Source organism: Ammospiza caudacuta, chromosome 21, assembly GCF_027887145.1.
Source record: "Ammospiza caudacuta isolate bAmmCau1 chromosome 21, bAmmCau1.pri, whole genome shotgun sequence".
NCBI classification, from domain to species: domain Eukaryota; kingdom Metazoa; phylum Chordata; class Aves; order Passeriformes; family Passerellidae; genus Ammospiza; species Ammospiza caudacuta.
This window is the reverse complement of record NC_080613.1, coordinates 8,709,594-8,737,209: the sequence shown is the minus strand read 5'-3', so window position 1 is coordinate 8,737,209 and position 27,616 is coordinate 8,709,594. Positions and strand designations below refer to the sequence as shown.

General features: G+C 48.3%; 1 protein-coding gene across 1 annotated transcript; it reads right to left on the bottom strand.

Annotated features, from left to right (window-relative positions):
- Positions 1-1,157: 1,157 nt before the first annotated feature.
- TNFSF15 (TNF superfamily member 15) lies at positions 1,158-20,136 on the bottom strand. The gene is made up of 4 exons (XM_058818294.1): positions 19,948-20,136; positions 11,404-11,455; positions 9,837-9,884; positions 1,158-3,094 (listed from the first exon to the last, which is right to left on the bottom strand). The coding sequence occupies exons 1-4, from the start codon at positions 20,134-20,136 to the stop codon at positions 2,667-2,669; spliced, it is 717 nt and encodes a 238-aa protein (XP_058674277.1). The 3' UTR covers positions 1,158-2,666.
- Positions 20,137-27,616: the final 7,480 nt, after the last annotated feature.

Genomic DNA, 27,616 nt, shown 5'->3' with positions numbered 1-27,616 from the left:
CACTGGGAGTAATTTTGTCTAGAATTGCCAAGAGTGGGGGATTTCAGCAGGTTTCACCCTGGTTGAGTGGAGGGGGTCTCTGAGCAGCAGGAAGAGCCCTGAAAAGGAGCAGGATCACCACAAAAAGGCTGAGGTTGTGTGTGCTAAGCACTGAAGGGATAATTGGGGAATAACTGCTCCAAACACAGCTTAAAAAACTAGGCTGGGCAGGTGGAGATAAAATAGGAATAAGGGCTCAAAGATGGAAGCGATCTGGATCATAAAGACCTAAGAGGATCCCTTGACCCTGGGTGTTTCCATGTGCCTGCAGGATAAATTAAATTTACTTTCTCCAATCCAAACCTATTTTGAGATGTCACTTTTCTTTGTGAGCTGGAGAAATTGAGTGTAAAAATGGCATCTGGACAAAGAATGTCCTTGCACCTAATGGACAGGGCCAGGAAGGCAGGAGGGAGCAAGAGGACAGCTGAGATGTGGATGTGGGGAGGGTGAAGGATGAGTCAAAGAAAGGACGGGGAGCCAAACTGGGATGAGGTTTTGATGCAGGGAATTTGTCAAGCTCCCCAAATTGGCAGAGTTGTGCCAGGAGCCAACACTCAGTGATGAGACTCAAGGAAAATCTGGAAGCAGGAAAAGAGGGCAGGGCAGGGTGGCAAAGTCCTGGATGTTCTGATGCGCCTAAAACAGGGAAGGACTGAAACTTTTGGTCCAGGAACTGCAGGATAGGGAAGAATGGGCAAAGCCCCTCCACTTTGAGATGATTTACCACAAAAGACCTGCCAGTTTTCATGTCAGCAGGAAGGTCCTCACACCAAGACATGAAGACATCCTGGTGTTGGCTGGACCTTTCCTCCTCCTGCTCTGATCCTTTCTTCCCTTCCCAATCTCCTTGGCCTCTCTCCCTGCTCCAGCTGCTCCACTGACAGCTCAAGAGATCTTCCTAGAGCAACAAAAGGTCTCCTGGTGGGAAGGGCTTTGCCATGGACACATGGGCTTGTCCCCAGCACAAAGCCTGTGCCCAGTTCATCTCTGCAGACACAGCCCCTCATCCCCACCACTGCAATTCCTCACCACTGATGGGGGCACCTGGGGCTCCACCAGGGCTTTGGGTGGAAACATCAACTCAGGGCCAAAGCCTTGCTGTCATTTCTGGGCAAGAAGTGGAGAAATGGAGGAGATCCAAGGAGGTGAGGCAGGGGAGAGCTGCAGAGCCTGGTGGGTGCTTGGCTGTGAGACCTCGGGGCTGCTCAGGGTGTAAAGTCCAAACCCATGAGGGTCCTGAGGCACTGCTGGAGATGCGTTTGCTGCAGGAGGGGAGGGGAAAATGGGCATTTCCCCGAGAGGCAGAAAGCTCTGTGGAAATGAATAAGTGCAGGTGGAAGTTAAACAGCCCTGAGCTCCACCAGGATGCTGTTTTTGGTTCTTTTCACCATGTGGGGACAACTGGTGGCCAACCTTCACCCAGGGCAAGGCTGGGGGGTCCCCTGGGGCCACCATCAGCTGTGGTTGGAACCCAAGCAGTGATTTCTTCAGTTGCATTTGCCTTGCATTAAATATAATGAAAAGCAAAACACGGCAGAGGTTTTCTCCCAAAATTTCAGTGGCTGATTTAGAAGTGTGCAAAATTTTGCTCTGTGTCTCTCTTTACCTTGGTTTTTTTTTGCTTTTTTTTCTTTTTTCTTTTTTTTTTTTTTCTGTTATCCTAAAGTTAGGACCTGGAGGGGACATTCCACTTTCATGCTGAAACAAAAAGTGTTTTGTGTGTTCCCTAGATCTTTTTCAAAATATTTTGAGGCTGTATAGGGACTTAGAGAACTGTAATTAATTTTTTGGAAAAACCAAAAATCTCAAGTAGCTGCTGCAAAGCACATGATATAATTTTAATCTACTTTACAGGGAAGTTGGAAGGGATTAATTAAGCAGTTAATAATTAACCTGAGCTTTATGTTAGTGCAAAGTACTGAGTAAATGTATTCATAAGGAAATTATGAGAAGTAATTACTTTTTAGAAAGGAGAATCTGAAGAAGGGTCATGCAAAACTATACTGAAAGTGCTGGAGAAAGCTCAAAACCACTTTTTTTTTGGAGTTAAGGAAATTGTACATTGAAGGTGGAATTTGGGACATAGCCTAGCTCAATATTCAAGAAGAAACTTCCTACCCACAGGTATCAAATGTTCCTCCTTAGCTTACAAAGTTTTGAAAAACTTTCAGCTTTTGCTTTCAAAAATACATTTTCCCCCCTCCATTTTTATAATTTGGCTTTTCTTCGTTTGTTTGTTTTTGGGGTTTTTTGAGTGTTGTTTATGTTTTTGTTGGGGTTTTTTGTTTGTTTTGTTTTTTTTGTTTTTGTTGTTTTGGGATTTTTTTGGGGTTTCTTGAGGTTTTTTGGGGTTTTTTTTAGTTAGTTTTTGGTTGGTTTTTGTTGTGTTTTTTTGGGGGGTTATTTCACTCCAACCTGCAGCTTCACCTTTCCCTACCCATTAAATTAAGGCTCTAGCGAGCTGCAGGGGAGTGATGGCACAGAAGAAGAAGAAGAAGACGAAGAGGAAGAAGAAGGCAAACAACAGAGATCTCACCCCAACATGCTCCCACAAAACCAAAACCCAACAAAATGCCCCCAATGACCCTGGAGGGATCCCCCACCATCTGCTGCAGGCTGGAGCCCTACAGCAGAAAGGCCCCAAAGAAAGTTTTGTGCTCCTTGGTGTAATCCACCAGCTTGATGTCACTCACGTTGACCATCAGCTTGTCTCCCACCTCCAAGGAGACCACAGCACCCAGGTAGATGGGCTGGAACCAACCATTGCCGTTCTCACTGAGGGTCTTGGTGCCCGTCAGCAGCTGGGTGGGCTCGGGGTAGCTGTCAGTGACCTTGGTGATGATCTCAGTGACAGAGCTGGCCTTGTGGCTGCTCTCCACGGGCCCTCGGAAGGTGACCTGGGCGTACACGTAGTAATCTCCGGACACGGGGATCACCAGGGCGTTGCTGGAGTAGCTCAGGTTGTTCTTGGTGAAGGCCAGGCCTCGCTTGTCCTCCCACTGCAGGATGGGCATGTGGCTCCCCACGGTGCTGGCCAGGTCCTGCCTCTTCACTGCAGCGGGGAGAGAGAGGAAGAGGAGCGTGGGTCAGGGTGGCACAGGGTGCGTGGGACCTGAAATCTCTGCTCTGAGAGGACTGGGGTTTAAACAGGGTGAGTAAAAAAGCTGGAGCAGAAATGTTCCTATTTCAGGGCTTGAAAACTGAGCTGAATGGGCTGCAGGACTGTGGGAAATGGATTTGGAGAGAGTTCTTAGGGTTTGATAGAAAGAAACCCTAAAAGAAACCTTTTTATCAAACCCTTAGGGTTTTGTTGTGTTTTTTTTTGGGATTACTTCACTCCAACCTGCAGCTTCCCCTTTCCCTACCCATTGAATTAAGATCCCTTAGGGTTTGATAAAACCTCCTCCTCCTCCTCCTCCTCCTTCTTCTTCTTCTTCTTCTTCTTCTTCTTCTTCTTCTTCTTCTTCTTCTTCTTCTTCTTCTTCTTCTTCTTCTTCTTCGTCTTCTTCTTCTTCTTCTCCGTCTTCTTCTTTTTCTCCATCTTCTTCTTCTTCTTCTTCTTCTTCTTCTTCTTCTTCTTCTTCTTCTTCTTCTTCTTCTTCTTCTTCATCTTCTTCTTCGTCTTCTCCTGTGCCATCACTCCCCTGCAGCTCGCTAGAGCCTTAATTTAATGAGTAGGGAAAGGTGAAGCTGCAGGTTTGATAGAAGGAAACCCTAAAAACTCTCTACAAGTCCATTTCCCACACAGGACAAGTGCCCAGTGGTGTTCTCCAGGGTGCCCACAGGGTGTCCAGGACTGAAAGCCAAGGGTGCTCTAGGAATATCCTGACAGTGTAAGCTGTGCCTGGGGGTCCTGGTTGTGGGTCAGACCCCAAGGGATGAGCTGTCCATCCTAAAGGCTGGGTCTCCTGGCACTGGGAAGATGGAGATGGCTTTACCTTCCCATCTCACCCATTTCCAGAGTGAAAACCTTGTCCTCAGGTGACACCAGCACTGGGACAGTTGTACCACGCTTGTACCTAAGGGTTGGGCACAGGAAGAGGAAATTCTAAACCAGCTTTTCCTTCAGGAGGGGTGGATTGCAATTCTGTTTCTTAGAAAGACACTGCTGAGCTTGCAGAGTGCCCACACTGGTCACCACGATGTGTCACCACTTGGACTTCTCCTCCTGCTTTTTCTTAAGGGGGTTGGGGCTCCTCAGCCCTTCTCCTCCTCTGTGCTCTCAAGGACATCTCTTGTAGAATTGCTTTTGGTTTACCAAAGTCACTGGATTTTAGCAAAAAACCCCAAAGACCCCACTGTGCTTCAAGAGCTCCGATTCCAAAGCAACACATTCTATTTTAAACCATTTTTATCCCTCTCTTCCCTTTTTTTCTTTCTTTAATGCTTGTCTGGAACAAAATACTACATTTGGAGTCAGCCTCAACATTCCTCTAGGCTTTTTTTGTTCCCAATCTTGTGCTGAGCAGATTGAGCTCCAATCCTGACCCCAGGTTCGGTCTGATCCAAGCTGAGGATGCTTCCCAGCCTGCAGGGGAAAAATGAGGGAATTGCTGCCCTTTTGCCTTCACCACTTTGATTTCTCACACTCAACAGAGAGGACAATAAACCTCAGCCCTTGCATGGTTTTCTGCAGGGAATCAAGAGTTGTCTCTGCTCTTTACTGCCTGTCACATGGAATTGTTGTGCTAAAACAGCAGCAGTGGGAAGAAGAGGATAAAAACCATGAAGATTATCTCAGGTATTGAAATGAACCTGGAAAATGAATGATGGATGCTTAGAAAAGATTGAGGGAACAGAGTTCCAGGAACTGAGACCTTTTTAATGAGCTTGTTAATGTTTAAAGCTGATTTTTATTCAGTATTTGGGGAAAGGGGTGTGTGCATGGGAAGGAGGGCAATGGAATGCAGGTGAGGGAAGGCTTTGGAATTCCCTTGGCAATAACCTATAGGTCCATCCTGAAATGAGACTCAGAAAAAGGAATGTGCTCATGTCCTAGTGGCATCTGTTTCCCTCTTTTCCAATAGTGAATAATCCATGAGGATACAGGAAGCTGTTAAGAGTGCAATTCCTTTTATATTCTCTGGGTAGCACAACAAAATAACAGCCTTTTTTTTTTAGTGCTGAAGTATCAAATCCTTCTGATCTTTTCCCAGGAGGCAAAGGATGGGGAAAGTATTTCAGGGATGGGGAAGACAGACAGGGATTGTGGCAGCAAGGAAAGCTAAATTATAGAACTATTATAAAGGTTACAGACAATGGAGTGGGGAATAAAAGAATAAAAGAATAAAAGAAAGTGAAAGTGCTCCTGGTCTGCCTTCATCTGCATCCACCTCAATGCATCATCCCTCAGTTCAGGGACTTTCTGAATCCTGGGAAAAGCTCAGCTAGCTTTGGATCACTCTAAGCTTTGCAAGAGCTCAGAGCAATTAATCTCAGAGAGCAGAGGAAATCTTGTTTGAGGTGGGAAGAATGAGGAAAGATCAGAATAGTTCCAGAAAATGTCCTGGGCTCTATTCCATCTCTGGAATTTTGGGGGAATTTGAAGAGAAGCTGCCTGTGAAATATTCTTTTCTTGTAGAATGATGGATTTAAAATGTCAATGACACTCAATTCCACAATGAATTTTTATATTAGTTATAAAATAGATTTTATTAGTTTTAGAATATGATAAGATCTCAAATGAACTACATGACTTCTTGACTTCCAGAATTAGTCAGGTTTCACAGCTTTAACCTCCCTTTTAGGATGAATCTCCCTCTATTGATGCTCTCTATTTTCAAGTTAATTAGTTTTTCCCATGCTTTCAGTAACAGGAGAATAAAAATGAATGTTCAAGTGCTTTTTAATACAGCACAGCTCCTTTTCTAGCAGCAGCTGTACTTTGTACTTGTCATTTATTTATTTATTTCCTAAATTCTGGAGTTCCTCTTCCTGCAAATATACCTATGATGCTAATTCTTAAAGAAATTAAAATCTGCTTTTAATAAGAGCTTCATTGCCACAGTTCCTTCTGTTTTCTCACACACTATAAATTTCTGGCATCCCCTAATTCTCCTGTCCCCAAATCCCTTTTGGCTCAGTCCCTTGCTGGAGAATCCCTGTTGCCTGTCAGATTTGGGATCTATTTTGTGCTGAATTTGTGGGGTTTCTGCAGTTCTCAGCACCAATGGGAAAGACTAATCCTGAACTCTGAGTCTGAACAGGAGTCTGGAGCCTGTGGTGAAGCCCTTGTGGTGCAAGGTCCTGTGTCCTCTGCTGCTCCAGTTCATGCCCTGAGGGTTTAATAAAGGTGATTTGGAGGCAGAAATGAGGCTCTGGCCACATTTAGAGGTGGCTTTGGGACCACACAAGGAGGAGCATGAGGCAGGTGCCAGGTTTGGGACCAAATGAGGAGGAGCATGATCCAGGTGCCAGGTTTGGGACCAAATGAGGAGGAGCATGATCCAGGTGCCAGGTTTGGGATCAAATGAGGAGGAGCATGATCCAGGTGCCAGGTTTGGGACCAAATGAGGAGGAGCATGATCCAGGTGCCAGGTTTGGGATCAAATGAGGAGGAGCATGAGCCAGGTTTGGGACCAAATGAGGAAGAGCCATGAGGCAGGTGCCAGGTTTGGGACGAAATGAGGAGGAGCATGAGCCAGGTGCCAGGTTTGGGACTAAATGAGCTGGAGGATAAGGCAGGAGCCAAGTTTGGGACCACATGAGAAGGAGCACGAGCCAAGTGCCAGGTTTGGGACCACTGCAGCACCAGCAGCACGAGGTCCTGCAGCATTGGCCATCCCCTGTGCCACAGGCTGGTGACAAGAAGGAACAGGCACTGCCCTGAACTCTGACCCCAAACCCAACCAAGTCAGTGGGGAGGGGATGTGATGGCAAGGCAAGGAGAAGCCCCAAATGAACATTAATGCACAGGAGGGGACTCTGAGCTGGGTTTTGGCACATCTCAGTGGGTAAAGCCATCAGGGAAGGCAGATCTCGATTCCAGACTGGGTGAATAAAAATTCTCAGTGTGAGTTAAAAAGGCCAAGAGCAGCTGGAAGATTTATCATAAAGGAACAGGCACCAAAACATGGAGCTGCTCTGCTACTGCCAATTAATCAGTGCATTCCCAAAGAACTCCATCCAATTCTCATTCCTCTCACTCCTCTGCTCTTACCTTCACAATAGATGTGCCTAAAACTAGAAAAAGACAGAATAAAGGTGTGGAAGAGATTTCCTACAGTTTAGGATTTGTACCTTCACATTGAAAACAACACCTGAGGTGGGGGAATGTAACAAAAATCAGGGGAATAATTATTCCTTTTACATTTTCTGTGTTCAAGTAATTGTTTCTGAGAAGAGAGCACCAGGGTGGAGCCCAAGAAATTATTATGCACAGAGTTGAAAATAACAGGAAATATTTTCTGCCTGCAAAGTGCTGTTAAGATGGGAAATTCATTGCCACAGGGATAAGCACCAGGAATATGTTCAGGTTAAAAAAAGGTCAAAGAAAATCCATAGATATTCAGTTTCTTGATGACTACACAGCACAGCACAGAAAGGAGAGAGAAAATTCCTTCAAGTTTCCCCTTTTCTTGCTCTTTTCTATGGCCAGCAGTGACTAGCCCTCAGTGGAATGCCAGAGAGGATGGACACAGACCCTGGGAGGCTGCCTAGGAATGATAGCAAAGGAATTTTTTTGTAAATATAGGGGCTGGAGAAATGTGGAGAAAACTGCTGGGTGTTTCCCTGTGGCAGCTGGGCTTTTGTGCAACCCAGGGAAGTTCCCAGCAGCAGGGCAGAGCTTGGGCTGCTCCTCTGACTCACTGGAGCCTCTGGGCCTCTTTGCCAGGGGGGATTTAAAAAACCAAAACCTTAAATTAGCAAGGTTTTGCTCCTTAAAACTGGCACTTGTGCAAAGATGTGATTGTGGCCAAGCCAGGTTTGGAGCTCCAGAAACCCCCATGGCAAAGGGAAAGGCACAAAGGAAGGAGCTGCTGGATCAAGGAAAGGAAACTGTGGTGGGAAAGCATCAGCCCTGAGCTGCAGAGTGATGGAGCCCTGGGGGTGGATTTGGATCTCTGCAGGAAATATGAGAGAAACATCCCAGCATTTCCTGCATTCCTCAGGTTACAAAGTGCACCCTGGGGTGCTGGGGAAGCCTCTGCAGTGAGCTGTGCTTTGCAGAGGGATAAAAGGCCTCAGGCCAGCTGGAAAACCCTTTGGCACTCACTGCATCCACACTGGAGCCTCTGGGCCTCTCTGTCAGGGAGGTTTTAAAAAACCAAAACCTTACAGTAGCAGACAGGCTCCTTTTGCTCCTTAAAACTTGAGCAAAGCTGTGATTATGGCCAAGGCCAGGCCGGGTTTGGAGGTCCATGGCAAAGGGAAAGGCACCAAGGATGTGCCTCAGGAAGGAGCTGCTGAATCAAGGAAAGGAAACTGTGCTGGGAATGCATCAGCTCTGAGCTGCAGAGTGATAGAGCACTGGGGATGGATTTGGCTCTCTGCAGGAAATCATCCCAGCATTTCCTGCATTTCTCAGGTTACAAAGTGCACCCTGGGGTGCTGGGGAAGCCTCTGCAGTGAGCTGTGCTTTGCAGAGGGATACAAGGCCTCAGGCCAGCTGGAAAACCCTTTGGCACTCACTGCATCCACACTGGAGCCAGGCAGGAACTTTTCTCTGGGAATACCTAAATTTTCCATGTGGGTGGAGCTGGTGAGGGTGGGGGATGTCTCAGGGCAAGGTCCTTGGGGTGGTGATGGCCTCAAGGCTGAGGTGGTGACATGGGGACCTTGGAGATGCTGGCAGCCCCTTGGAAAGGCATGAGAGACCTTTGGAAAGGCAAGATAACCCTTTGGAAAGGCATAGAAAACTCTTGGAAAGGCAAGATAACCCTTTGGAATGTCATGGAAACTTCTTAGAAAGACATGGAAGACCCCTGGAAGGGCATGGAAGCCTCTTGGAAAAGCACTGAAGCTCTTGGAAAGGCATGGAAGCCTCTTGGAAAGGCATGGAAACCCTTTGGAAAGACATGGAAACCTCTTGGAAAGGCATGGAAACTTCTTAGAAAGGAATGATAACTCTTTGAAAGGTATGGAAGCCTCTTGGAAAGGGTTGGGAGACCCTTGGAAAGGCATGGAAACCTCTTGGAAAGGGATGATAACCCTTTGGAAATGGATGATAACTCTTTGTGAAGGCATGGAAGCTCTTTGGAAAGGCCTGGCAGCCCACCCTGTGACAGGACTTTGTGATGGCACCTTCCCACCATGACATAAAAGCTCAGAGGGCTCAGCTTGGCATTACCTTTCCCTGCTTGCTCTGAAATGTGTCAGAGACTATCTCACTGAAAACAGGGGAGAGGATTAATGGGAATATGGTGTGTGTGGAGTCTGAGTCAGGCTTTGCAGAAAAATAAACTAAAACTAGCTTGATTTGGCCAGATTTTGCTCCAAAACTTGTAATTCTTGTCAATTCACTGCTCCACAAGGGCTCACATGAGCTCCTTCCCTGCCTTTTCTGGGGATTCAGCAGATCACTTAGACATTAGGAACCTGTTTCAGTTCAGTTACAAAAGCTGGTCATTCAGTGAAAGAAACAGCTCAGAAAAGTGACATTTCTGTCAGCTGTCCCTTTGTGGGCCATTTCCTGCAGACACACTGCACTCAGCCTGGCCTGCTCAACAAGGCAAAGCTGATTATTCTGCTCCTCATGTTTCCTGCAACACCTGCTCCCACCAGACCCACAGGGACCAAGCTTACTGAACCACAACATTGGCTGTAAAAAGGCTTTAGTGGTGAACAAGAATTACCTGTCAGGTGAGCTCGTGGCTTCTCTGTACTGGAGAGAGTGTCTGTAACTGAGGGAAAAGGGAGAAAAATGGTGTGAGGATGTTTGCTGCTGTTCAATAATAAAATTACAGAATATTCTGAGCTGGGAGGGACTGAAGGGATCATCAATCCCACCCCTGTCTCTGCACAGACACCTCAGAATCCTACCCTGGGCACCCCTGGCAGCGCTGCCCAAAGGCTCCTGGAGCTCTGGCAGCCTCGGGGCCGTGCCCATTCCCTGGGCAGCCTGGGCAGTGCCAGCACCCTCTGGGGTAAGAACTTTCCCTAAGTCAGCAAAATGTGAGTTGTGATTTGTTGCAGACATCTTTTTTATGAAAAATCCTTTCTTTAGGATTTTTCCTCCTGAGAAGCTGGGAGGCCTCAGGAACAAAATGTAAACAATGGTTATCTGCTGCTGTGGAATGCAACAGGTGCGTCTGGGATTGGTCTCATGTGGTTGTTTCTAATTAATGGCCAATCACAGCCAGCTGGCTCAGACAGAGAGCCCAAGCCACAAACCTTTGTTATAATTCTTTGCTATTCTATTCTTAGCTAATCTTCTGATGAAACCTTTTCTTCTATTCTTTTAGTATAGTTTTAATGTAATATATATCATAAAACAATAAATCAGCCTTCTGAAACATGGAGTCAGACTCATCTCTTCCCCAGTCCAAGAACCCTGGGAACACGGTCACAGTAATTGACTCCCCTGAGGAAATGTGCAGGCTCTTTCTGAGTCAGGGATGATTTGCTGAACTCTTACTGACCCCCATGAGGTGATAAATGCAAACAGGGGAGTTTGGCAGAGCTGCTGCAGCACCAGCAGGGCACATTGTGGCTGTGTCCTGAACTGCTGGAGGCAAACAGAGGGGAATTGTGAGGAGCACAGGCTCCCAAATCCCTGCTGGTGCTTGTTCAGGGAGTCCCACTGACCCTGCAGCGTCACTGTGATATTTTATGAAAAAATCCCTTTGCCAGGATTTCTTCTCCTGGGAAGATGGGAAACTTTAGCTTCTCCCTGTTTTGCCGCTTTCGAATGTGATTTGGAGAATTGTTTACCAGCATGTGAATTGTTTTAATTTAATGACCAATCACAGCCAGCTGTGTCAGGACTCTGGTCAGTCACAGGTTTTTTATTACTCATTCTTGTTAAGCCTTCTGATGACTCATTTCTCTTTCTTTAGTATAGTTTTAATATAGCCTTTTTGTATATAATATAATATAATATAATATAATATAATATAATATAATATAATATAATATAATATAATATAATATAATAATCAGTCTTCTGAGAAGTTGTAGTCAGATTCTCATCTCTCACCTCCTCCTGGGGACCTTCACAACACCCCAACACTGCAGAGCTGTGGGGGAAGCCTGTGCCTGCACAGCTTTCCCAGCCTGGGGTTAGAAATATTCCCATTTCACTGTGCCCACTGTTATCTCCCTCAGTGTGCCCTGCCTGGCTTGTCTGGGCAGGGATTGGGGTGCTGAGGGCAGAGGTGTGCTGGGATTGCAACACCACAGGGGAAAGGGTGGCAAACTCACCAGCAGCCAGTGCTCGTTGCTTCAGGAAGATAGAGCCCCTCTCCTCTGTGACCTGCAGGGACAGGGACAGCAATCAGCTCAGAGGGGCTGTGGGAATTAGCCCAGAACATGGAACAGCTGCAGTAACATCTGTCAGAGGGTCGGAGGGGTAGGACCGTGGGGACAGACGGAGACAAGAGATCTCTGGAGCCAGGTTGTGGAACTTGGGGTTTATTGCAAAGGGCCTGGGTGCAGGGCCCTGCTGGGAGCTGCCAAACACAGCTCAGAGCAGGCCTGAGAGAAGAGAGACAGTGGTAAAGAGGGTGTAAGAGAGAGAGGATGAGCGGGTAAGAGAGTAAAACGGTAAGAGAGCGAGGTTCCCGTTACAATAAAATAAATCTTCTGTGTTGAATATTCTAATTCTCACTAACCAATCTAGTACAAGATACAAATCCTATGGCATTTACATACAGCCTATAAGAACCATTACATTATCATACTGTGTTACATTTTAAACCCTCCAAACTCCTCTTTGGGCCCCTTCTGCCAAGCTGTAGGGTCTGCTCTGACCCTTGGGCCTGTCTGCAAGCAGAGGGTGTTGTTCCATCAAAAGGGGATCACCTTCAGCTGGCCACACCATTGTTTTCCAGTTGTTCAGTAACTGAGGGATCTCAAAGCTTGCTTTCATTTCAATCTCACTTATAGTTTCCATATTCTCAAAATCTTTTGCCAGGCAATCACATTTATAAGGCTTTCCTGTTTCATCTTCCCCAACAAACATCAGTGAATTCAGATGGAGCATTTTGGCTAAAAGGTGAGCCCTGATGAGTCTTTGTTCACTGCAAGACATTTCTGCTGTTGGCTTAGAGCTGCCCTCATCTCTGACAGGTTCCAGGACCAGGGGAATTTGTCAGGTTCTGAGCTGGACAAACCCCAGCAGAGTGACCCAGCCATGCATGGTGACGGTTCAGCCCTGCTGGAGCCTCTCTTGCCCTCAATCCAGGCATGGCAAGAAGAGCAAAGGGACAGATTCTCCTCAAGGCAGCCAGGTCTGAGCCCTTACAGGAGCAAAGGTTCCCCACAACACCAGGAGAGACTGAGGTGGGTCAGCTCCACCTGCCTTTTGTCCTTCACCCAGACCAAGGCTGTTCCTTAGGTGTGTCTGGAATTCTGGGTGTCCTCCTGGGGAGCAGGAGCTGAGCAGAGCCAGGGAGCAGCTGCAGGGTGAGCTCTGCTGCTGGGGTCCGCACTGGGGAAAGGCTCATCCTTGCTCTCCTCTGCAATTCCCTCCTGGAGCAGGACACTCCCACTGCCCTCATGGCCCTGAGGCCCTGCCTGGCTGTCACCGAGCTGGGGCAGTCCCGAGGGGCTGTGCCTGTCACACACTCGGTGCCCTGAGTCACCCGCTGTGCCTCCTGAGTCACTGGGCACGGCACAGGGAGCAGGCTGGGGGTCGGGGGATGCTGTGGGGTGCTGGGGATGGTGGGGGTGCTGTGGGTGCTGGGGGTAGCGGGGATACTGGGGATAGTGGGAGGTGCTATGGGGATGATGGGGATACTGGGGGATGTTGTGGGATGATGGGGATGCTGTGGGATCCTGGGGGGATGCTGGTGCGGGATGCTGAGGATGCTGGGGGATGTTGTGGGATGCTGGGGGTTCTGGGGATGCTGGGGGATCATGGGGAATGATGGGGGATGCTGGGGGATAGTGTGGGATGCTGGGGGTGCTGGGGATGGTGTGGGATGCTTGGGGATGTTGGGAGATGCTGCAGGATGCTGGGGATGGTGGAGGATGGTGAGGGGTGCTAGGGATGATGGGAGATGATGGGGGATGGTGGGGATATTGAGGGGTGCTGGGGGATGTTGCCAGATGCTGAGGATGCTGCCTCACATCTGGCCTCGCAGGGCTGTGAGGAGCAGCCCTTGGAGCAGCCTGGGTTGTGCTGACCCTCAGGACTGACCCTTGGAATTGACCCTCAGGGCTGTCAGGAACCCCCATCCCAGAACATCTTTCAGGAGCACACAGGGCTGGCATGGTGTGTTTTATGGGCAGACACCAAAACCACACAGAATAAACTGAATAAACCACCCCTGGTCAGCTCATAACAAAGTATTTGAGGCACTTTGCCCAATAAAACCTAGAACAATATTAATATGTAGATGCTGGAGCTGGCTCCTGCTGGCTGTGTCTCAAACACTGCAGGAGAAGGAGAAAATAGAGAATTTCTATTGGCTGGGGAAGGGGAATGTTTGTGGAAGGAGAGGCATCCTGGCCTGCCTGGGGTTGGGGGCTGCTCCAGGAAAGCCAGAGGCAGTTTAATGTTTTACTGGAAGTAAACATCCGTGTGCTGCTGCAGCAAACAGTCATTCCTAAAATAGCTGCTCCAGCCTGGTGGGGAAAAAAATTGAGAAGGAAACAACAGGAAAAATTCTCCTTTTTGTTTTATATTCCCTCGCCCACCTGTACAGAAATGTGTGGCCCAGCCCCAGCAGCCTCCTGGCACAGACTGGTGTGAACTTCCAGTGTGGCACTGGGTGAACGTCCAGAACATTGGTGCTGTGCTGTGCAGGAGATTCCTGAGCCTTTCCTCGTGTGTGAGGAGTTTCAAGGTCCTGCTCTCTGTGGTGACTAACCCTGCTGATGTGACTCAGCCCCAGCCTTTGTCCCCTGCCCTGGTGGGAAGCACAAGGTCAGAATTTAGGATTTCCCTCACTCTCCCCTGCCTTTCAGCCAGGTGTATTCACCTAGAAGTATATTTACACATTCCTTGAGTGGCATTTCCTACCTATTTCCCAAGTGACTAATTCTCATTATTGATCCCATTCTCTAAGGATTCTGCAGGCAGGGAAAAAAACCAATCCCAAACCTATATTTAAGAATGCAACTTCTGTGGAACTGTTTACATACTTGAAAGCTTAACTTCTGCTGAAGTTCCTTGTATAAACTTGGATGTTGCAATCCAAACAGAGGTGGCAGGAAAATGGGAAGGAGAGCAAGAAGAATTCTGCTTCTTCATAAAAGATAACAAAAAGGTTTTGTTTAAACCTAAATTTACTTGTTTCCTAAGAAATCCAGCTGGAAACTCCAGGTGCAGGAGCTGCATGGGACAGAGCAGATAGAGCAGGGGGACACAGCAAGGCGTGAAATTATTCTGTTGCTTGGCAAAGGTATGGCTGTTCTCCTTTTCCCTAATTGTGCTATCTCATACATGTGTAAATATAAATACAACTCTCCTGCAGAAGATGTTTTAGCAGCAGACAATGCTGCATAATGGCCAGGTGTCAGAAATAGGCACAGCTGTTGTGCATGGATGGGGAGGGAGAGCTGAGCAGCAGGAGCCAGTGCAGAACACTCACACAATCAGTGCTTTTCTCTCTTTTCCCTTCCTTGCTCAGCTGTGGTTCTGTAAAGTTCACAGCTTCAATTTTCCCTTTGGTCACTGTGGAGAGCCCAAGCACTGAGTGATGCTGAAAACCCCCCCCTGAGCTGACTCACAGATGTTTGAGCAGGCAGCTCTAATGGCCCTGGGCATTGCTAGGTGCTGAACACTTCTGCTACCACAAACCTCCAAAAAGCCCCAGTGCATTTGTATCCAGGTATTCTAAACCCAAACAGGAGGGCTGATATCCAGTGGCGTGGCAAGAGCAGCTGGCTGTGCAGGCAGAGGGGCTGATGAGCTGAATGAATTCCCCCAGCTCCTCCATCTCAGCCCTGTTTCACAGGGAGGGGCTCTGCAGGACATGTGCAGTACATAAACCAAAATTTTTCTAACTTCAGAGATGCTGCATGGCCTGGGCTGGGAATTTTTGGCAGGAGCTGGTCTGTGCCAGTAAAAACTGGCTTCAATCAGAACATTTTGCTGCCCAGTGGGAGGCTGTACCCAAGGCATGTGCTCACAAGGAACATCTGCATCCAGCAGCAGGATTTAACTGGTGCTGGCTTTGGAGGGAGAATCCCAACACCTGGGCCCATCCAGGTGTGCTTGCTGCTCCTCCCCAGGTATTTCTCCTTCCCCAAAGATCAGGAAGCTTTTGAGGTTCTCCTTCCTTTATGGGCAGGCCATGAGGGCAGATCTCTCCTGGGGTTTGTTGCCAGCTTTCCAGCAAGATCCAGGTGGAGCCTCTGGGATTTTCCAGTTCCTCCTGCTCTGCAGCAGGTCCCTTCTCCACTGCCAGCTGACATGGCACAGATCTGGTACACAGCTGAATGTCCAACCTTTGGGACAGGGTTTGCAATTCCTATTTATGCTGCTTGTGGTGCGCCAAGAATGCCATGAAAAATAAACCCAAACACCAACTCCTCCAGGCCACAGGACCTGATGCTCTGCTGAGTGGGATGCTGAGGCAGCCAGAGCTGCTCTCCTGTGCCCTTCCATCAATGGTTTTGGGAACTCAGCCTGAAACTTGGCTTCTCTTTGAGGAAGGATTGCCCTTCCTCCAGCAGGGCACCACTATGGCCTTAAAATAGATTTCCTGCTAGTAGCACAAGCCACGTGTCCTGGTTTCAAAAACGCTTTTTTCCTCTCCTCCCTCTGGACTGAAGCACAAAAGAAAGTGGTTTCTCTTTCCCAAAGGAGCATGGAGGAAGCCTGGAAGGTGTCCAGGGAAAACCATCACCAGGCTGGAATTATTCATCCATTGCACCATGACACACAGAGAACACTGGTAGCCCACACATGTCACTGTAATGACATAACCTGCCCTGCTTTTTCCTGAAAGGGACATTTCCAGAGAAAGGGATGAGTTTGCATCCCTTCAGAGGCACCAGGTGACACCAGGGCCAGGCAGGGATGACCAAGGTGCCTCGCCCTGTGGGCAGCCTGCCCAGGGACACTCCCCTGTTACACAAACCTGGCCAGGTTTCCCTTCTCCTCCTGGCTCCAGGAAGCACTCAGGAATTCCATGTGCTCCTCACCTGCTGAGTCCCTCCCTCCTCCCTGGGCTGTCCCCAGAGCACTGGAAGGTGACAATTGTGTGTGGGCAGAGCTCCGTGGGGCAAGTAGAGGACTCCTCCTGTGGGTGCAAGGGTCAGGAGGCCAATGCTCATCTGGGGCAAGCTCGGGGCTGCCCACTCATCCCACAGTGCCCAGGGCACCTACACCCCAAACCAGTGCCCCAGAGAGCTCTGCCACACATGGCTGGTCCCAAACTCCTGACCTGAGCTGTCAGTGGGGCACATGAGGACAGAGCCATTTAGCAAGCTTTGAATGCAGAATGAAATGCAAAAAGACATTTTCCCGAGACCTTTTATGCCCAGAAATATTCCCAGGGCTTGAACCTCTCTGAACCTGCAGGCTCCTGGGGGGTATGGCTCCTTGGGGCATTCAGAGGCAGCCACACAGGCAGAGACACCCACCCTGTGTGCTGTCCTGCTGGACAACAGTGATGGGCACAGGGAGCAGAGGGGATGGTGGGCACAGAGAGCAAGAGAGTGAATAGTGGGAACAGAGAGCAGCACAGAGAGCAGCAGAGTGAGAGGTGAGCACAGAGAGCAGCAGAGAGAGAAGCAGAGGGAATGGTGGGCATAGAGAGCAGCGCAGAGAACAGCAGAGTGAGAGGTGAGCGCAGAGAGCAGAGGGAATGATGAGCACAGAGAGCAGCAGAGTGAGTGGTGGGCACAGAGAGCAGCTCAGGGAATGGTAAGCACAGAGGACAGCAGAGAAAGCAGCAGAATGAATGATGACCACCAACAGCAGCAGAGGTAGTGGTGACCCCAGAGAGGAGCAGAGAGAGCAGCAGAGTGAAATGGTGAGCACAGAGAGTATCACAGAGAGCAGCAGAGTAAGTGATGAGCACAGAGAGCAGCAGAGGGAATGGTGTGCACACAGAGCAGCAGGGGGAATAGTGGGCACACAGACCAACAAAGGGAATGGTGGGCACACAGAGCAGCAGGGGGAATAGTGGGCACACAGACCAACAAAGGGAATGGTGGGCACACAGAGCAGCAGGGGGAATAGTGGGCACACAGACCAACAAAGGGAATGGTGGGCACACAGAGCAGCAGAATGAATGAAAATCGGGCTGTGGCAGGGCCCAGCAGAGGTGCAGCTGCTCCCACAGCACCCCTGGCACCCTGCCAGCCCCGATGACTTTCCTCTTCCTCCATGGGACTCACAGAGGTTGTAACTCCTCTATCACCTCGTAACATCATTGTGGAAACATTACGTGTTGCTAATTAGGAGCAGGTGCATGGGAATGCATACCAGAGTTGCAATTCCAACCGTTTATGATGTGCTTTTCCTCTTAAGGAGCCAAACCCACTCATAAAAGAACTTTTCTCTGCTAACCCTGCCAATGGGGTCATGATCCAGGAACGCATTGGATTGATTAAACAAGTTAACATGTGATTATTCTTCTGCTCCAAGATTGTTTCAAGACTGAACTGTTCTTCTCTGGTGGGACACAAACAAACCCAGAGCAGCAGCACAATGCCCAAACCACCTTGTGAATTTTACCACCCCAACTTCAAGCAGCACCCAGCTTTCAAAGCTCCTCCACGTTCAGCCTCTGCTGTGCTGTAATCCCACATTTCCAGAACTGAAGGCCCCCAAATGCTCTGAGATCGTGCCCAGCCCCTGAGGGAATCTGTGCTGTGGCACCTGCAGGCAGGGCAGCCTGGAACTGACGGCAGTGACACGGTCAGGGCAGCATCACTCAAGAAACTGCCAGATTTACCAGCCTGAGGGGCTGCAGCAGATTAGAACCCAGTGAGGAAGAGGATGCTGCACCCTGAGCATCACCCAGGCAGAGCAGCCTTGGGGTGCCAGCAGGGCCAGCACAGCCCTGGGAGCCACCAGCAGCTCTGCCCTCCCTGAACATCCCCAGGCTAAACTCGAGCCAGTGGACAAACTGCCTTTGAGGCCACCCAAAACCACCCCCTGCTTTCTGGTTAACTGGGGAATTTCAGACCTGAAGCTAAAATTCAAAGCTTAATTCACCAATTTAGAGCACTGAGCTCACAGCCTCCCATGGGAATAGGGAATTGCAGGAGGGATGGAGCAGCATGGAAGTTTGTATGGCTGGGAGCAAAGTCTGGCAAAGGAGAAGAGCTGAGAGGAGACCTGGACTGAGAGAAAGTTCTAATGGGGAGTTAAAAACAGGATGTGAAGTTTAGGGCCAGACTCCCTTAATTGCCTCAAATCAGAAGTTCACATTAATAACAATTAATTATTCACCAGAGCTGTAGCTGTCAGCCCAGTGACGGATGACTGACCCACTGACATCAGCAGATCTTCCTGAAATCACACACTGTGAGGGGAAGCCACAGATTTAACCCAGAAGAAGGGAGGAGAATGAGCCATTGCATCAAAAAATCTGGCAGAAATCACTGATATTTTTTTAAGTATTCCCTGTAGCACAGCAATAAAAGTTAAACAGTCCTGTACTCCTGAAATTAGACACTGCCAAGGAAGTAACAGATTTAACCCAAAAGAAGGGAGGAAAATTAGCCATAGCATCAAAAATCTAGCAGAAATCAGTGATTTTTTAAGCATTCCCTGCAGCACAGCAATAAAAGTTTCAAAGCCATCTACTTCACTTGTGACCTCAGTGAAAGTAAGAAACCGTTAGTTAAAAAAGAACGAGCAATAATCAGATTTATCCTCGGGGTGAGGAAGAAGGAATGCAACAGTGAGTCTCACATGTGCCCTCAGACAGGAGAAAGTCACAAAGAGCATTAAAAATGTTTCACGGACTGGAGAAATTCACAAAGAGAATTAAAAGCACTCCAGGGAGGCTCCGTTGGGAGGTGCAGACGGCGCTCAGGTGTGCCCAGGTGTTGAGAAGGATGAAAGTTTGACAAGAAAGTCTCACAGGTATGTATGCTTAGCAGAAAGACTTTTAGATGTAGGATCTGAAGAAGGAATAGAGGTGGAAGCAAGTTTTGATATAGAAGAAAAGAATTACTGGCTAACCAAGGAGGCAAAGGGTGTGTGAGTTAGAAGGGGTTTTTCTGACTTAGAGCAAAGGATAAACCCACCCCAAACGAGATGATGTTTTTACCAAGCAGAAAGAGAGCACGGGCAAACAAGTCAGCAAAGTTGCAAGTAGAAAAAAGGTCTCAGAATTATCCATTGTGAGAAAACTTAAAAACAACTTCTAGCTTAAACTGTAATATACTGACTTTTAGTGACTGAAGAACAGTAACATAAATATGGTAATTATAGTAGTTATGAGCTATAGGTATAGCAGCTATAGTAGCTATAGGTAAAAAAAAGTTAAAGTATAGATTGGTTCTAGTGTACTAAGATGCTCAGCAAAGAAAAGTATATAATGCATTGTAATCAAAAGAAAAGTACAGAATGCATTTGTAACCAAAAGAATGGAATGCATTGTAACCAAAAGAAAAGTATAGAATGCATTGTAACTAAAAGAAAAGTATAGAAGGCATTGTAACCAAAAGAAAATATATAATGCAATGTAACCAAAACCAAAGGGTCTCCAGACATTGCTGCTGGAGCTGACGGCTGTAGGCACAGGCTCTGTAACTCACAACCCTGGATGTAATAAAACTGCATTTTGAAGAGGCTCCTGGGGTCCCGCATCCCTCCCTTCGGCTCTGCCTTACCTGTCCGCAGGATCTGGGCGCTCTCAGGTTCCCGACCAGCAGGTAGGCGATGGGCAGCATGAGCAGCAGCACGGCCAGCAGGCAGAAGAGCAGCGCACAGCGGATCCTGCGCAGGTCCTGCCGCAGCCGCATCCCCGCTCCGAGCGCGCTGCCCGCAGCCTCCGCTCCCATCTCCGCCGCGCTCTCCATGGCTCCTGCGAGGGGAGCCGGGCACCGCCAAACCTCCTGTGGCGCCTGCCCTGCATGGAGACCCCCATTAAATAAGAGCAGTGCGGAGTGTGGGAAGGCACCGGGCGCACGCACTCCCTCCCTCCCTCCCGAGGAATGCACCGCCTACAGTAGAAACCCGGCAGGAGCCGCGGGAGCGCTCGGCCCCGCTCCTGCCTCCCAGCGCTCCTGCTCCCCCCGCTCCCTGCTGGAGGAAGCCAGGAAAGTCCCGCTGGGTGGAGCCAGGATCAGCCCTCCTGCTGGTGGTGCTGGTGCTGGTGGCGGGTCGGAGCTCCGCGAGGTTTTCCGCCTGGCAAAGGGAACGTGAAACCGATGGGAGTGAAAGTGAGAAGCAGGGGGAGAGCGAGAGGCAGAGAGAGCGCAGCCCGGCAGTTTCTTCTTTCCCAGAGAAAGGGGAAGAGGCATTTGGGGAAGGTGAGATGACAGGAATCAAGTGACCCCAGAGAAGGGGTCCGCTTCTCTGAAGTGTTGCTTCATCCCCTTCATTTTAGCAGAATTCACAAGAGGCTTCCCGTTGCTCAATGTTCACCTTTTGCACCAAACCGTCAGGAACAAAATCAGATGTTTGTCTGCTCTGGGGCTCATCTTCTCCCAAATCACCTTAATTAAAAACCTTAACAAAACGTTGTGCTCTCACAGGAATCTGTTGTTGCTACTAGGACAAGTGTGATTTTACTGTACTTGGGGGAAAAATGACGTCAGTGTTACTTGGCTGACAGCTGCTACCCCTGACACAGAGGAGCTGCAGCCTGTGGAGAGCCTCTGGACCTGATCTGTGGATATTCTTAATTCAGTTGGAGAAAGAACAGAAAGCTGAGCCTGCAATTTTAGAAGAAAATAATTAAAACAATTATTATTTCTCTTTCTGTAACCATTGTTTGTAGTTATGGTTCTCCACAGTGTGCTATTCATAATCATTAATAAAGTGAGATGTTTCTACTTTGAGCCCAATCAGGTCCCAGCTTAGCCAGTGAGACTATAAAACTCATAACTTCTTGCTTACAACTTCTTGCTCACAACTTCTTGCTCTGCTGTAATTCCACATTTCCAGAACTGAATTCTTGCTAATAAGGAATTATTCTATTTTACCTTCTGATCCACCTAAAGACTGGAGTATTTATATCCATCCCTGACTCAACAGAATCACTGATCAGCAGCACAAATGGGAGGAACAAGCTCTGCTGGCAGCTGATGTCCAGCTGGAAAGGGGTTCCTGTATCCCAGCAAAATTCCTAAATTCCTTCCTTGCTCCCTGCCACTCTGCAGCAGCCCACCCTCCCCAGGGAAATCTCTCATTTAGGAAGTGCTTGGCATGCAGATGTTGCCATTTAGACTTGCCCAGACTGTTGAAATTGGGTTTTTTTTGTCCCCAGGAAAGTTGTCATAAAAACAGAAACTTTCTTTGAGGTGTATGTGCCCACACAGTGATGTGCAGGAACTTCTCCTTTTTCCCTGGGTAGAGAAACAGGCTGGAAACTTCAACACTTTTTTTAGTGAGAGAGATTTGGTTCCTCCCCACAAAAAGCTTTTCAGATTTGGGCTTTAAAAAATAAGTTCAAGGAAAGAAAAGTATTTTCTCATGTGCCGGGCTGTCTGTAACATCCCTTTTCCTCATAAAAATTCAGTCAGCTCTTCTCACTTCAATGACACGGGAAAAAAAAAAAATCTTCCTATTGCAATAGCTGGGTGCAGCTCTTAATGTTCTGGAGACCTCCAAGTCCTGCTCTGAGCAGAACATGTGGTTTGGTCAGCGAGGCTGAGGCTGCCAGCTGCAAGAACAGGATCCTTGCCAGCGGAGCAGAGAGGGAAGAGACCAAGGAAAGAGAAAGTATGAAAGAGTAAGCAAGAAATAGTGAAAAGCAGGATGGTTTAGGGAGATGAGAGAGAATTCTGGAATGGTTTGGGTTGGAAGAGACCTTAAAGGTCCCCTAGTTCTACCATGGGCAGGGACACCTTCCACTGTCCCAGTGCTCCAGCCTGGCCTTGGGCATTGCCAGGGATCCAGGGGCAGCCACAGCTGCTCTGGGCACCCTGTGCTGTGACCGTGTTCACAGGGGTCTCAGGTTGAAGGAAGAGATGAGGAGCTGACTCCATTTCAGAAGGCTTATTTATTGTTTTATGATATATATTACATTAAAACTATACTAAAAGAATAGAAGAAAGGATTTCCTCAGAAGGCTGGCTAAGAATAGAATAGTAAAGAATGATAACAAAGGTCGGTGGCTCGGACTCTCTGCCTGAGCCAGCAGAGTGTGATTGGCCATTAATTAGAAACAACCACACGAGGCCAATCACAGATGCACCTGTTGCATTCCACAGCAGCAGATAATCATTGTTTACATTTTGTTCCTGAGGCCTCCCAGCTTCTCAGGAGGACAAATCCTAAGGAAAGGATTTTTCATAAAAGATGTCTGCGACACTGTGCCAGGGCCTGCCCACCCTCACAGCCAGGAATTCCTTCCCAATATCCCATCTAAACCTTCTCTCTCTGAGTTTGCAGCCATTCCCCCTTGTCCTGGCACTCCAGGCCCTTGGACAGTCTCTCTCCATCTTTCCTGAAGCCCCTTCAGGCCCTGCAAGGCCACCCTGAGGTCCCCCCAAAGCTTCTCCTCTCCAGGTGCACAATCCCAGCTGTCCCAGCCTCTCCTCCCAGCAGAGCTGCTCCATCCCCTGATCCCCCTGGAGCCTCCTCTGGATCTCTGCAGCAGCTCCAGCTCCTCCCTGTGCTGGGCCCGGGCTGGGGCAGCTCTGCAGGTGGGGTCTCACCTGGGCACAGGCACAGGGGCACAATCCCCCTGCCCTGCTGCCCACGCTGGGCTCAGCCCAGGGCTCAGGGGGGTTCTGGGCTGGTTCCTGCCCAGCTTCTCACCCAGCAGAACTTTGTAAAGCACCAAAGGCTCCGTGCTCCAATCCCAGCCAAACCACACCACTCCTGTCAGACCTTAGAAAAGTGACTGATTCTGTTTCCTTCCTTAATACACTGTTTGTTTTCATTTAGGTTGTAAAACCTTGGGGACAAGGATTGCTCTCTGCTTTTGCAGAGCCCAGATCTCATTTCAGGGTAGGTGTGGCTCCATTTATCCTCCAATAAAACTCATATTTCTCTGAAGTGCTGTGTAGACAAGTGATTTTTTTACCTATTTTTTCCCCTCTGGGGTCCCAGTTGCATATTCTACGGCAAAATAATAAAAAAACCCAATACTAATATTTTGACCACGAGTGTCAAAGTTAATTTTCTCTTCACTGTGAGTGCTACAAAAAGCTGAAAATATATTCAAGGCACGAGCCTTGCCAGCAGACGGACACAGATATCTGCAGGGAATGCCAGGAGTTTATTTTTATTTTATTTGCCAAGGATTTCCAGGGGAGCCAGCTCTGAGTTACAACAGCTTGTAAGAACTTTTATTGGCCTCGGCCTTCTTGCAGCAGTGCCCTGCAAATCTTTGGCTGGAAGAAGATGAGCAGCTGGAGCCTCTTGAGATGAGCTGGGAACAGGCTGATGCTCTGTCTTTGGCACTGAGGCTGAGCTGAGAATTTGCTCTGAAAGATCCCAAGAGAGGAAGGAGAAATTTTTTTCCTGTGCAGACATGTGTGCCTGGCAAAGAGGAGCATGGTACTTGCCAGGAGGGGACTCAGCAGAAGAAAGAAAAAGAAAACAGAAAAAGAACATTCCCATATATGGATTTATTGGGTGGGGGGAGAAAAAAGAGAGGAGCACTGGGAGAGATTCACTCCCATCTTTTTTTCTTCCCCAAACTGGGCTGGGGGAATTTTTACATATGGGTATTTTGGTATTTTGGAATTTTTACACATGGGTATTTTGGTATTTTGGAATTTTTACATATGAGTATTTTGGTACCCATATTTATGGGTGTTTTTACATACCCATACTGGGTCTGTAAAAATAAAGGGGAAAGAGTGATCCTGGGCTGTCACACACATGGGACAGGCACCATTTAATGTTCAAAGCAGGACCTCAGGACTTCCCTGCACCATGAAGGGATTGCCAGGCCCAAACAAACCTGCTTGGCTTGGTGACTCCTGTCTCAGCTTCCAAAATGAAACTCTGGAGGTGCCAAGAGAAACCCAGCACTGGGATGTGCTGGGATGCACTGGGATGTGCTGGGATGCACTGGGATGCACTGGGATGTGCTGGGATGCACTGGGATGTACTGGGATGCACTGGGATGTGCTGGGATGCACTGGGATGTATTGGGATGCAATGGGATGTATTGGGATGCACTGGGATGTACTGGGATGCACTGGGATGTGCTGGGATGCACTGGGATGTATTGGGATGCACTGGGATGCACTGGGATGTACTGGGGTGCACTGGGATGCACTAGAATGTACAGGGATGCACTGGGCTGCTCTGGGATGCACTGGGATGCAATGGGATGCACTGGGATGTACTGGGATGCAATGGGATGCACTGGGATGCACTGGGATGCACTGGGATGTACTGGGATCCACTGGGATGCACTGGGATGTATAGAGATACACTGAAATGGACTGGAATGCTCTGGGATGTACTGGGATCCACTGGGATGCACTGGGATACACTGGGATGCTCCCCAGCCATCCCTGGCTGCACTCAGGGAATGGGGACCCTGGGGAACCACCCTGGTCTCACCTTTCCTGTGAAGGGATCCTGATCAGGGCAGTCAGGGATGGTCCTGCTCAGCTGTCAGCCATGTCACACCATGCCACCTTTCACATGCCTCCTGCTGCTCCCTGTTTGTCCCCAGCTCCTCTCTCAGCCCAGACTGTTGTGCAAATTCTCCTCCTCTTGTCTAGACATGTCCCAGCCTGGGATCCTTGAGTAGTTTCTACTGATGACAGAAATCTGCAGGGGTTCTCAATTCCTGCTGCAGCTCAGGGAGCTTTAAAGGGGGCAGATGCTCTGCTGGGGAGTCACTGTGGGGCTCAGAGATGTTTTGGAAGAGCTGAAAAGAGTATGAAAGGAATTAGGGATGCAAAGGAAACAGCTTGGCACAGGGGCACGTCACTCCTGTGCTGCTGAGCTCTGTCTGCTGCCTCAAGTGCTTTCTGTTCTCCCTGCGTGTTTGTGCCTGATGTGTCTGAGGGCATTTTGTCTGAGGACAAGCTGGATCACATCTCGAGTTAGGAGAGAGAAGTGCACAGGGATGGTCTGACAGCTGTTCCTGTCTTTAGCATGGAAAATTCTCATTATATGGGATCTTTATTCATTCCTTGTGTAATGGCTGTGCTCAGTTTTTAGGCTCATCATGACAAGAAGGACATTGGAGCAATGTCCAGGGAAGGGAATGGAGCTGGGGAAGGGTCTGGAGCCCCAGGAGAGGCTGAGGGAGCTGGGCAGGGGCTCAGCCTGGAGCAAAGGAGGCTCAGGGGGCCCTTGTGGCTCTGCACAGCTCCTGACAGGAGGGGACAGCCGGGGGGGTTGGGCTCTGCTCCCTCAGTAATAAATGACAGAAGAAGAGGAAACAGCCCTGAGTTGTGCTAAGTTGTGGATATTAGGAGGAATTTCTTCACTGAAAAGATTATCAAGCCCTGCCGCAGACATCCCAGGGCTGTGGTGGTGTCACCATCTCTGGAGGGATTTCAAAGCCATGTGGATGTGGCACCATGGCCCAGTGGTGGCCCTGGCAGTGCTGGGGAATGGTTGGACTCGATGGCCTTGGAGATTTTCTCCAAGCTAAACAGTTTGATAGCTGGATGAGTCCATGTCTGTGTTCGAAGTTTTGAAGCTTGCACTGAGCGTGGAGAAAAAAACACTTGAGCATTCCAAGCCCATTTCACAGATTCTCTAAGGGTTTTCAAAGTGATTTTTGTTCACTGTGTGGGGAATGCTTAACGTTTTATTTACACCACCATTTCTGCTGAATCCTGACACACTGCCCCAGAAATACAAAGCACAGGGGATCCCTCAGCTGGGAGAGGAGAAATCAGAGTGTGAGTTTGCTCCCTCATCATTTCCTTCTGTCCTGGTTTAGGGCAAATTTGTGAGAAAACCTCTAAGGATTTTCTTTTAGAAAGCAAATGTAAGTGGCCCTTCCCTTAACTGCTTAGGGAAAAAGATTTCTTTGGAGAAAAGTGGGAAAAAACCTTGTTTATTTAACAGGTAAAGCATTTACTAGTACAAAAATCAAACAATATTAAATAATAAAACCTCTTGCAACTTCAAAAGAGATGACAAACTCAGAAAATCCCCTCCACGGGCTGTGGCTCGGCTCACTCAGTCTCTTATCAGTCTCTTATCAGTCTCTTATTGGTCCCTCTGGCTCTGGAAATGCCACGGCCCCTGCCTGGTGGGCCACAGGTGTGAGCTCCTGATGCTCTTCTGGTGTTCAGTCCAGAGCAGGTTTAAGTAGGTGTAAAGAAAAAGAAAAATCATAGTCCAGGGAAATTCTTTGCCTCAGCGAGCTAAAACTAACTAAAACCAGAGGAGAGCGGTCTGTCCTGTTGTCTGTCTGTCCATCCGCAGACAATACAGTTCAGGAGCAGGGATGTGGAGGAGAGAGTGCAGTGTATGAAAACAAATTCTTCTTCCTTCCCTTCTGCTCTTAGAATTAGTTTTTGTGAAAAATTCATATTTTATGATTGGCTTTCCACAAATATTCAATTGAATATTGTATGTTTTATGTCAGAAAGTTATGCTGTGTTAATTTTCTTAAGTAGTGTGTTTAATATAGTTTAGGTTATAACATAATGTTAAAATAGAAACTATGCTATGTAGGATACTTTTTTTAAAGAAAGAACTCACAGTGAAATAGCAGCCACAGGACACCTGAATCTTTCAGGGAAAAAGAATTTATTGCTCCATTATCAGAAGAAATGAACTTCTTCCTGCCTCACTCAGCCCTGAAGAGCTGTCAGGATTAAGAGGAAGAAGCTGACACTGACCAGACAGAATCCTGTGTTTGAATGGAATTTATGCATCATGTATGAGGTGTATGAATATGCAACAGATTATTGCTTTTAAGGGTTAATCCTCTGTTAACGTGGGTCCTATTTTGGGCTTATTTTGCCCAGAAGGTATCCAGACTGTCCATAACACTTTGTTCTTATTGTCTCATATTGTCCTAACCCAAATTGTCCAAATTATTGTCACTCTAATTATATTGCTATTTTTATAACCATTTTATTACCATCAAACTTTTAAAATTTTAAAAAAGCAAGTGATTGATGTTTTTCACGGGGCCAAGCAGACAAATGGAGATACAGAGACACCCTGGGACACCTTCCTGCTTGGCCTTTGGTTGGAGCATCTGGAGTGTCCCACCAGAGGTGTTGTGTGTCAGAGGTGCAGCAGGTCTGGAGGGGAGGCAGAGGGATGGGAGGGCTCCTCTTGGCATGATCAGCTCTTGGGGCGTCCATAGAAGGGTTTGCTGTTGGGTTTTCTCCGGGGCAGGTGAGGGGATGTGTCTCCAGGGGCTTTCCAGGTCACTCCTGGCGCTTG

What these genes read in the sequence shown, in the direction of transcription:
- TNFSF15 (XM_058818294.1), bottom strand. Translation starts at nt 20,136, where the DNA reads ATGGAGAGCGCGGCGGAGATGGGAGCGGAGGCTGCGGGCAGCGCGCTC. An exon ending in GCAACGAGCACTGGCTGCTG is followed by an intron (nt 9,885 to 11,403) that starts GTGAGTTTGCCA and finishes CTTTTCCCTCAG; the next exon opens with TTACAGACACTCTCTCCAGT. An exon ending in GCCACGAGCTCACCTGACAG is followed by an intron (nt 3,095 to 9,836) that starts GTAATTCTTGTT and finishes TCCCCGCTGCAG; the next exon opens with TGAAGAGGCAGGACCTGGCC.